Raw genomic sequence first — 12,126 nt, forward strand, 5'->3', positions numbered from 1 at the left:
TTAAAATAATAAAATAAACATAAAACAAAGACATCATATATAATTAAGCATTAATTAAACATTAAAAGCAGATACACATACTGTATATATATATATATGTATATATATATATATATGTATACATACATACATATATATACAGTACATACATACATACACATATATATACATATATACATACATACAGTATATACATACATACATACACATATATATACATATATATATATATATATACATATACATACACACATATATACCTGTATATACATACATACATACATACGTACATACACACACATATATATATATATATATATATATATATATATTAAAATCATAAACACCCCATTTAAGATATCTAACCCCAGCTTGCATACAGTAAACGTACAGAATATTCTCATCCTCTGAGGGACGTCTTCCCTTTGATGACCTCTCTCCTGGTTCCTCTGCTCTCTGCAGGTATGATCCTGGGGGCCATAGACCCCCAGCAGGGCCCGGTCCTGTATAAGTGTGACCCCGCCGGCTACTACTGCGGCTTCAGGGCCGTGGCGGCCGGGGCCAAACAGATCGAGGCCAACAGCTACCTGGAGAAGAAACTGAAGAAGAAGCCAGAGCTGACCCACGACAGGGCCGTACAGGTGAGTGTGGGTGGGGGGGGGCGGGACCTCGTGAAACTGAGCGTCCAATGAGGCGTCGACGTGTTTGATGAAACTCACCTCGCTGTCCTTCTGTCCAGATGGCTATAACGTGTCTGTCCTCCGTCCTGTCCTTGGACTTCAAGGCCAGTGAGCTGGAGATCGGCGTGGTCACCAAGGAGAAACCTAAGTTCAGGTGACCTCACTCAGACCGGCTGTCCATTTATTTAAAATACACAGTGTGAAGAAATGGAATATGATATAAATGCAATCGCGTGTTTTTGTTTACCTTGGAATGAGCCGCCATGTTGACCCGAACGAACACTTAGCTCCTACGCTGGCCCTTTAAGACGAGACTTTGTTATTCTATCAAGTAGTCAGGAGTTGTATGATGGATTTACTCTAATGATGATGGATGCCAGGACTGGAAAAAAAAACAAGTAGAGTGCATTATCTTGTAGTGTTATAAAATGCAGACAATTTATTAAATTATTTTGTAATTTTCCTTCCCTCCTTCCTTCCTGCAGGATGCTGTCGGAGGCCGAGGTTGAAGCCCACCTGGTGGCCATAGCAGAGCGGGAGTAAAGGTGCCCTCCGGCACGCGACTCACGTGTTTCATTGCTTCATTGAGCCCATTTTTAGTTGAAGGATGCTTAATCACGTTATTAAAAGGTTGATATATGTTTGACTTCTAGTCACTCGCCAGACATTTCAAGTGGGCCTGTTTTAAAAACTAAAACACACACAAAAAAAGTTTAAATTCCAGCGCATGAAACCATCTTTTTGTCAACAACACATTGCAGCCGAATACTCTGCAACGTGTCTCCATGTTTTGAAATACAAACGTTTCTGGGCTCCTAGTTATTTCGTATGAATTTTTAACTGGTTTTCTTTGTGTACAAAATATTTGTTTTTTTTAACACCGGCCTTGTTGTCAAAAATCATTGTCAACCCCTTTATTAACACACAAGTTATAATAAAAATAGAACTGAAAAGAAGACCCCGAAGACACTGTCCTGTTTTTGCTTTTAATCAAATATATATTAAGACACAACTTTTAGCACTAAAATAATAAATAGTTCAGGTTTATTTGACAAAATATCCTGATGAAACCACATTTCCCTTGTTGAGCAGCAGGTGGCGTCAGTGAGGTGACAGCGTTACCTGAGGTGGACTGGGAGAAGGTCACTGGTAGAAGGTCACTGGGACCACAAGTTACTCCCAACAAACGATATAATCACATAGTTTTATTCTTTAGATCGATTAATTCATAATTCATCCCACTGGAGATGATCCGGAGATACTTCACATGACCACCAGGTGGCAGTGTCGCGTCTGCAACTCCCTCTTGAGTATATTTCAGAACAGAAGATTGGTTCTCCGTGTACTTTTCTAATTGGGGAAATCTATTCTGACCCTCGTAAACAGTTATACTTCCGAGTCTTCGGTGTTTGCGTGTGTGAGATAGTCAATCGTGTGTGTGTGTGTGTGTGTGTGTGTGCGTGTGTGTGTGTGTGTGTGTGTCCCTCTCTGAGTTTCCACCGATCTGTGGATACGGATCAACGTCCTCTTCAATTACCGACTGTGCACCTGCACATGTGAATGCATTTCTGGCTGCACACGTATTCACATATTCTGACGCATCCAACAACGGAGAGAACGGCGGGTCTGGTTTTTATTTTATTCAAAGTAGAAAGTGGATTTACAGGAATACGATCACTTTTTACAGGGTTTGACACGTGAAAAGAATACACACAATATTACAATATTCCATATTTAACTGTTATTCTCACTTACCTGCAATGCATTGTGTGAGTTAGAGTAATTTGTTTGTGACAGTGGAGCTACATCATGAACGTCGCTGCAACACAACAGAACGATGCTGCAGGTTTCTTAACAATACCAGACTAATCTGTCGTGAATCACTCTCTTCTTGGACGTAGAAGAAGGGTTATAGTTAAATAGTGGACTCTCGGTTTGTTGGCAGACACAATGAGGACTTATGCTGAGAGGCTTGTGAGAGCAGCAAAAAGCTGCGCTAGTCTCCTTAAAGCCACGAGTGCCGAGACGATCCTCGGATACATTGATAGGCCTCTTAACTTAATTCTGGGGCCACTTTAACTCACAGGCCCTTTTTTTCTGGTGTTGCACTGTAGCTTAAAGCCATGAATGAAGGAATCAAATAATAGTATTTGGTTTTTTTAGGTTTCATCCAGAAAAAAAGGGGGTATTGGTAAAAGCAAATCGCCTTCAAAGGCCTTTGAGAAAACCACGATAGGGGATTTTGGAAAAAGGAGGTCGGGGCTCCCGATGGTGGACGTGGAAGACGTGCTCTTCGTCCTCCCGTCTGGATCTCTGCATCGCACACACGATAACCTGGGAGGACAGAGAGAAGAAGAGAAGAAGAAGAGAAAAGAGAGAAGAAGAGAGAGGAGAGAATCCCCCGTTAGGACCGAGAGGCAAACAGGGAAGAGAGAACTAGACAGTTCAGAGTTGTTTTTTCACAGTAATCTTCATGTAAGCCACAGCAATCAGTGCGCCATGTCGTGGGGTGCATGGAGGGGGGGGGGGGGGGGGGGGGGGGTTACATGTGTAAATTGTCTCACTAGCTGGCTCCTCGATGCTTCTTGTCTCTCGCCCCCACGACCCCCACGACCCCCACGACCCCCACGACCTCGCCTCACTTCCTGCTCGCCCCCCCCCCCCCCCCCCCCAAAGTCCTCGGACCCCCCACTCCTCCCACTCCACATTCTCCTTCCTCCCCTTTCCTCCCTCCCCTCACAGGAAATGTTGACCCTGTGGCTGGTGTCACCTGGTACCGGGTCCGCCTGCCAAGCTGAATGGGCCCAGGGCACCGGGTAGCCGGGCTGTATGTGTGTTTATGTGTGTGTGCGTGTGTGTGTGTGTGTGTGTGCTGGGTCACGGCGTGCGGATTATGTGTGTGTGAGTGATTGAGGGTGACAGCGGCGCTAGCATTAGGGGCGCTGTGGCAGATTTTGTGGGCCTGTTTTAGACTCGATAAGCTGGATTTACCAGCAGCAGTGTGTCAGCAGTGATGCAGCCCGCCTGGACCTCCTACAGAACACACACACACACACACACACACACACACACACTGACCCACGTCACCTCTGACCCCACCTATCTACCCGCGACCGGTCCGGCTTCTCGTCGTTCCTTTTCTCTCGCTGTGTTTCTTCTTTCCGACGGATAAAAAAAACGTCTTATTGATTATCAATAAATTTCCTTTAGTTTGTTGTCATAGCAACAACGGGCTCCGTAGTGCATGCAGACGACTGTGCCGTGCACCGAGCATGCACATGTGCGGCTGCATGCGTGTGGTCACTTTGTGTGTGTTAAAACGCAGAGAGGGGAATATGTGAGGCCACCGTGGCCCCCCGCGTGTCTGCACACACACACACACACGTACCGATGCCTGATCATTTGTGTGACTATACGCACCTTTTGTGTGTGTGTGTGTGTGTGTGTGTGTGCGCGCGTGCCTGCTCCCAGATCTCTGTTACAGCCTGTCCATTGTGAAGGAGAGTGTTGAGCAAGATCCTGACCCACCGGCGGGCACTAATCAGACGCATTCCTCGGGATTAAAACAGCCAATTAACAATAAGAGAGCCATTGTAGCCCCTCACTGCTTGTGCGTCACGGTGTGTGTACGTGTTGCGGTGTTGCGCGTGTGTGTGTGTGTCTCTTATTCGCGTGTGTGTGTCTCTTATTTGTGTGGGCATGCACCTTTGCGTGTGCGCAAGGTGCTTTTTTTTTTTTTGCCATTCAAAAAAAAAAGCACTCTGTGATATTTCTGTGGTTTTACGTTAAAAAAGATCACTTTTTATTTATTAAAACAATCTGACAGGTAATATAATAGAGAGAGTTACGGTGGATTATTGGAGCCAAACAGTGGCTGCAAGTCCACAAGACGTGCGTGTGTGTGTTTTTGTGCACAGTGTTCTTAATGATGCAAATGAATCCAGGGTTTGTTTGGGCCCACCTGGCCTTCGTTTACACATTTAATGCAAACAAAAGAATTATTAATATTCTATGTATTTGTGTTGGTCTGCTGCGGTTCACGTGGATGCATACGTGTTTGCAGAAAGAGTGTCTTCGATAACCAGGCGCGTGCGTGTGTGTGTGTGTGTGTGTGTGTGCGTGTGTGTGTGCGTGTGTGTGTGCATGTGTGTGTGTGTGTGTGCGTGTGTGTGTGTGTGTAAGATGGGTATATGCATCAGTGTGGCACGTGTCGGAGTGTGGCAGAGGATTAGTGAGGCTCAGGGCCTGTTGCTCCACTTCCATGATTACTACTGTCTACAGCCATATGGGGTGGTGGGGGGAGGAGGGGGGGTTGCAGGTGGGGGGCTGGTGGTGCGGGTGGGTGAGTGTGTGGGGGGGACAAGCTACTGTACCACGCCACACACACACACACACACACACACACACACATAGTCTTTTATAAAGCAGTGCATAACCACGCATGGATACACAGAGGAGCTTTGTTTTAACAAGTTGAACACTGTGTGTGTGTGTGTGTGTGTGTGTGTGTGTGTGTGTGTGTGTGTGTGTGTGTGAGCGTGCGTGTGCGTTGCACCGTGTCCACTTGCCTGCAACATATTCAATAATTTGAGTTTTATTGCCGTAAAAACACATTTTAAATCTCTATTTGGTCTTAAACCTGATAAAAAAAATCTTTAAGCATGAATTCTAAAAGCATAAAATTATGAATTAGCAAAGAATAATTATTTAACGATAAATCAAAGTCGCCCGAGGATCCACGCTCATTAGCTGCTATTGAAGATGGTCACATCAAACAGTTGATGCACGCTCATGAACAGAAAGATGCACGATAAGTATTAAAATAATTTATATATATATATATATATATATAATTCACTCGGTCTGATAACATAATGGTTCGACTCATCTAATTACAAGTGTATGAGTATGAGGGCATGAACAGGTGTTAACTTGCTAAAACCCCAGACAGTGGTTAAGGAGGGGGCTACATGATGACAGTGAACACACGCACACACACACACGCACACACACACACACACACACACACACACACACACACACACACACCACCTGCTGCTGTCTGCAGTGGATTAGAGGTCTGTCTGCTATCAGAAGACAGCAGGACACACACATGCGCGCATGCGGGGGGTCCGCTGTCTTTGAAACTGATGAAGATGCTGAGGCCAGACATTATTTATGGACAGGAAGCACGCGCATGCGCAGCTGTGAAATGTGTCCCCGCGACAGAGAACAATGATGTCGTAACGTTATATTAATAATAACTATAGTGCGACTACAAGCTATAGTCCATATTCTTTCCCCCGGTGAAGACGCGTCTCCCTGTGGGAGCGAAGACCCTCGAGGGGGTCGGGATCAACCGGTGTTGGTTAAAGCTGAACACCCGGAAGTTTGTCTTTAAAAGCTGGAAGTGTGTGCAAAAATAAAAAATATAATAATAATCTTCCGGATGAATTAAGTGAAACACTGGATGGGTTGGATTTTTCTTCTTGTTCCCAGACATAAATGACGTCTATAAAGCATAAGCAAATAGAAAAGTAGGAGGTTTTTTTGTTTAAAATATGTCAAATTGAATTAATATAATTAGTTTACAGTCATTACAACTATAACTCCCGTATACATGGAGGATAACTGGGGAAAAATCTCGGCAATGCACAGCTCAACATTTTTGTAGATTTTGTGGAATTTTGTGGAAGAACTAAACAGAGGCCACATGTCTGTACTAAACCCTGTAGTTTATACATATATGTATATATATATATATATATATATATATATATATATATATATATATATATATGTATATATATATATATATATATATATATATATATACATGCCTGCTTTATATATAATGTATACTGGTACACTTATGTAGTTCATCATTATATAAGCGACTCCAGCCTGAGTTTATCTTTAGCCTCGCCCTCTGCAGACAACTCAAGGCCTCCACTAAATGGACACACACACACACACACACACATATATATATATACACTTAATGGCATGCGATGGGCCTTTAACCTGCACGCCGTGCGGGACCTTCATCTCTTTGTGCCGCTGTGAGACTGAAGAGGAGTGCTGAGTGCACACGAGACACATGGCCGGGTAATCCCCACATCACTTTAATGACTCTGACCTCGATACACACACACACACACACACACACACACACACACACACACACACATGTTGTTACTATATGAGCATTTAGACAGTCGCAGTAATATCACGAACATATAAAACACAGAATATAGCCGAGATCTGTTGTGCAATAATGAAAAATTGGATCTAAAAACACGAAATAAATCGAGACAAAATTCGCAGCAAGACCTTTAAAACTCAGACGAGGTCTGCCCCAATGCCCCTCCCATACCCACCACCCCATACCCCCCTTCCCCATCTGCCTCTCTCTCTCTCTCTCTCTCTCTTCCACTTCTTTTTCCTTGTTTTATCGTCACGCTCCTCATCTCCTCTCCATCTTCCATCCCAAAAACTCAACCTCCAACACAGTTTTCTTCCGGTAACTTAAAACAGCCCTCACAGTCAGAGCCGCATGCCTTCCTCCTCTCGCTCTGTCTGCCTCTCCATCACACACACACACACACACACACACACACACACACACACACTGTGGCCCTCTCCTTCCCATCCCCTCAATGGCCCCGTTACCTGATCGATGGATCCACGCCCCCCCCCCCCCTCCCCCGAGGGTCTCGCTCTCCGTCCCCGTGCAGCCAGCTCGGCTCTCTCTCCGTCCACCCTTCCTCTGTCACTCTGGCCACAAACCCCTCTTTCCTCCCTTTATCCCGAGGTAAGATACTTACTTTTCAGATAAAGCATATTATGATAAATCGGCTGAACTCTGTGCGTGTGTGTGTGTGTGTGTGTGTGTGTGTGGGACAGCCCCACACACACACACACACACACAAGCACACACTGTAAGCACACACAGACCAAAGACCAAAATACAGTGTGTGCGTGTGTGTACATGTGTATCGAATAACATGATCTCAGAGATACTTAACAGCTGGAAAAGTGTTTATATAATGCGTGTGTGTGTGTGTGTGCGTGTGTGTGTGTGTGTGTGTGTGTGTGTGTGTGTGTGTGTTTTGGGTCTTTTGGGATGTGACGGTTGTTCGGTTTATGTCGTGTCACAACAATTCAATGACGGAGACACAAATGATTAGGAGCTTTTCCCTCTTTTCATATTCCCATCTTCAACGTCACACACACACACGCACACACACACACACACGCACGCACACACAGCGGATTGGAATAAAAAATCACATAACAAATGCTGCTTTACCAAGGAGGATTCTGGGAAAAAGAATTCTCCTTTCATTACTCTCAGTATTCTGTGAAACTAAATATATATTTATATAATATTTAAAAAGCCTGTCGGCCCCGTATATAGTTTATTTTAATGAAAAAGGGACCAGAAGGCCTCATCCAAAAATGTTGATTGTGTTGACGTCTGAATTCAAAATCTTCCCATTTTTGTTCTGGCTGAGCAGCTGATTAAAAAGTTTTTTTGTTATTTTTTTAAAAGAAGCTGATGAAACATGCACAGACATGGAAACGTGCACTTTCCCCCCTGCAGGTGTTCCTTTCCTCACTTACAACCGTCTGGAGAGGACGAGTTTGCTCTCGGCCTCTTTGGAAAGGCCGAGGCGGTTGCTTATGAAATGAAATGATATGTGAACGGAGAGCATAATGTTCTGTAGATGGAATAAGGTCATGAGGTCAGCGGGGAGGGGGGGGGAGGGGGGGGGGGGACGACAAAAGGAGTTCGGAGAAAATGAAACTAAATGAAAAAATACAATGGCTGTGTTTTGCCTTTGGGACGTCTGTGCGTGCATGGTTTCAAAATGGGATATTTATGAAATGCTGTGTGCGTGTGTGTGTGTGTGTGTGTGTGTGTGTGTGTGTGGGAGTATAGATTAGATGGACTAAGCCTCTTATGTGCTGGTTGTCCTTAATTTGTGTCTGCTCCGGGTCCTAGTGCGTCCAAACCAGCAGCAGAGCACAAACAACCCAACACCATGTCTTTCAACAATAAAACACTTCAAGTGCATTAATATTTAGTATACTTAGAGACCATGCTTATATAAGTATGTATATTTTTTTTAAACACACACAAGATTAAACTTTTCAAACTAAACAAACAAAAAAAAAGACTCAAATTAATTAAAAAAAGAAAGAAAACCAATGCAGTGTCCATTTGTCTTGTAAAAATAACATAAAGGTGACATTTCTGATCATTCAATAAAAATAAAAATTTGAACAAACTAATTCATCTTTTATGCAATATAGTGTGTGACTGTTTATTCCACTGGGTAGATAATTAAAGGGTGAAGTGATATTTAAACACATTGAGCCTATTAAATATATTATTAATCACCGTTCATTATAAGGGATTGGGAAGTTACTGAAAAGCAACATCCATATCTTTTAAAAAATATATATTTTACAATGTAGTTTTTCGAGAGCCAGAGATGCTCTGTGTCCAAATGGTTAAAAGGGCCTTTTGTGTTTATCCAAATGTAACAAAAAAATATGTTTGTCAATGCTTTGGGCTAATTACTCATCCTATAAATATTGGGTTTCTTAAAATAAAGCTAAATAGCTCAAAGTTAATAACACGCCAAATTGATTTATTGAATTTGTTTTTCATTTATTTTTCAGAAAAAAGAAGAAAATAAACACGCACATAACTCATAACAAAGTAGCTATAAAGTGCATGACAAATATGTTTAAATGTACATTTCTCAAAAAGTCTGAGCGAAGCAGGTTCACGAAGTGTGCGCGTGCACGGCTGTGCTGCGCGCAGTGTCGCGCGCTCCAAAAAGGCACATCTGAGTTCTCTTGCTATCCCCGCGGTTGTTGTTGTTGTCTCTCTCTCTCTCTCTCTCTCTCTCTCTCTCTCTCTCTGCCTCTCCCCCTCTCTCTCTCTCTCGCTCCCTCTCTCAGAGGTCTCGAGACATTCTTCTCGTGGGACTCCCCAGCTTGTCCCCACAGTTCGCTCGAGTTCAGTTCAAGCTGCTCGAGCCACAACAAACAAACAAACAAACAAACAAACAAACAAACAAAACAAATCAAAGCGTACCTGGATGTGCGCGAGGCGTCCAATGGAGACGGAAGGTATCCAAACGTCACACGCACACACACACAGGCCTCTACACCCAAACAGTTCCACACACTCACACACTCACACACACACACACACACACACACACACTCACCTCAGCAGGTGAAGACACATTTTATTCGTTCAAACTCGCCGGTAAAGTCTCTCTGTCGCTCTGTGAGTGTCTTTATATCTCCGCGTTGGCTTTACAGAGCCAGATAAACCCCTTATACAGTTTGGGCTGCAGCTACGGGTCTGTGTGTGTGTGTGTGTGTGTGTGTGTGTGTGTGCGTGTGTCTGTGTGTGTGTGTGTGTGTGTGTGTGTGTGTGGATTTTAAACTATAAGAAATCCGATTCAATTAACAAGCGCAGAGAATCGGCTTTGGACATCGTCTCTTAGTGGAGAGGATGTCTGTGTGAGAAAGAGAGAGAGAGAGAGAGAGAGAGAGAGAGAGAGAGAGAGAGAGAGAGAGAGAGAGAGAGAGAGAGAGAGAGAGAGAGAGAGAGAGAGAGAGAGAGAGAGAGGAGACACCACTCGGGAGTGTGTGTGCAAAACAAAACGATAATAATAGAGCGATAAAAATGAAATGTCCTCCAGAAATATGGAAACGACTGTATATTATAGGCCAACGCCGTACAACAAAAGTGTGTTGTGTCCTCTCTCAAATTGTTTCAGTAAATAATTAAATTATGCAACATGTTAGTTTCACGTTTTATTAAAAATACAAAACACTTTTAATGAAGGCTTTCCATAAAACACACATGTTGCCTATATTAAATGTCTATTATCCAACATTTCTGAATCTATACATCAAGAATATCCGCCGACAAATATATGTAAATGTACTTTTTCACAAATTATACAATGCATAACATTCTAATTATTATTATGAGTAGTAGTATTGACTGGTGAATGCGCGGATGAATGGGCCGCAGGGAGCATGTTGGGGATCAGGAGGATTTAAAGCAGCAGAACAACGTGGTCTTTGTGCTGCTTCCTAATCCGGCCTGTACCCCTTCTCCGCCTCCACACTCAGGTCGCCCAATTATTGCAGGAGGCCAATTTAAGAAAATGGGTTGCAACAATAAAACCTCCATCTGGAATAGACTGAAAATATATATTTTATTTTTATTTAGAGTTCTTTTATGTTTCACCAGAAGATTCACCATGATTATATATATATAGGCCTACACTTGCCACGTGCTGTTTATGAAGCAGAACACACACTTAATTTTCTTCTTCTTTTAAAATGTAATTACATTTATAGCGTTTATAAAATACATCTTAAACATACTCGTTAATATTTATAGGCTATCAACAGGTGTCAGTTTACAAGTTGACGAACAAATTGAAATATAAGAGACATATCAAATCAATTCCATATTTAGCACTACATGCCCATGAATACACAATGACATAATGTGTGTGCGCGCGTGTGTGTGTGTGCATTTGCGTGAGCGCGCCCTAAAGAGAGAGAGAGAGCGAGAGAGAGAGAGAGAGAGAGAGAGAGAGAGAGAGAGAGAGAGAGAGAGAGAGAGAGAGAGAGAGAGAGAGAGAGGGAGGGCTCTGGGTGTCTACTTGGGTAGAAGTTACTTCTAATTAGCCAGCCTCTTCTTGCTCGCCTCACTTGTCCGCTGTGCAGATCCAGATCCTCTCCTCGGGGACCAGGTACCGCAAAGGGGCCCTGAATCCACTTTGCAGCGACCCGCCAGACCGAGCTGTTCTGGAACTTCTGCTTTTTTTTTGTTGTTGTTGGTATACCTGCCACTTGGCGACATCCGTGCGTAATTACGCACGACTTGGATGAAGAAACATACATCACGGCATGCGGCGCTTTTAATTAATTAGTTTTAGTTATAAGTTATAATTTGTTTATGTGTTGTCTGCATGTATATCCTTGGGGTTAATTTGAGTTGTTGCTTTGCAGGATAGAGAAGGTATAAAATACACATCCGGTGGGTTTCTTTACGCATCAGGTGGAAACAGGTGTAACAGGCGCAGTTAAGAACCGCAGGTGCCTGGTTCAACAGCACTACGTCAGAGGACAAAGGAAGGAAAAAGGGCCAGCAAGGGAAACACAAAACAACAACTTAGTGACAAACAACCCAAAGAAAAAACAGAGAGGGAGGGGAGAGAGAGAGAGAGAGAGAGAGAGAGAGAGAGAGAGAGAGAGAGAGAGAGAGAGAGAGAGAGAGAGAGAGAGAGAGAGAGAGACACCCCCTGGAGACTAGCTAGGAGACCCAGCCCCCGGTCTGAGAGAAGGAGAGAGAGAGTGAGGTAGTGAGGGAGTGTTTTTAAAGCCAGCAGCAGGC

At 43.5% G+C, this 12,126-nt stretch overlaps 1 protein-coding gene across 1 annotated transcript in view; it reads left to right on the forward strand.

Annotated features, from left to right (window-relative positions):
• psma6l (proteasome 20S subunit alpha 6, like) overlaps positions 1-1,630 on the forward strand; it is a 3,737-nt gene extending 2,107 nt beyond the window's left edge. The window contains exons 5-7 of the mRNA XM_034548317.1: positions 463-641; positions 740-834; positions 1,166-1,630. Of these exons, the coding sequence (XP_034404208.1) occupies positions 463-641; positions 740-834; positions 1,166-1,223 (332 nt within the window). The 3' untranslated portion in view covers positions 1,224-1,630. The remainder of the gene's footprint in view (positions 1-462; positions 642-739; positions 835-1,165) is intronic.
• Positions 1,631-12,126: the final 10,496 nt, after the last annotated feature.

The sequence above is a fragment of the Cyclopterus lumpus genome, chromosome 13, assembly GCF_009769545.1.
Source record: "Cyclopterus lumpus isolate fCycLum1 chromosome 13, fCycLum1.pri, whole genome shotgun sequence".
Classification (NCBI taxonomy): domain Eukaryota; kingdom Metazoa; phylum Chordata; class Actinopteri; order Perciformes; family Cyclopteridae; genus Cyclopterus; species Cyclopterus lumpus.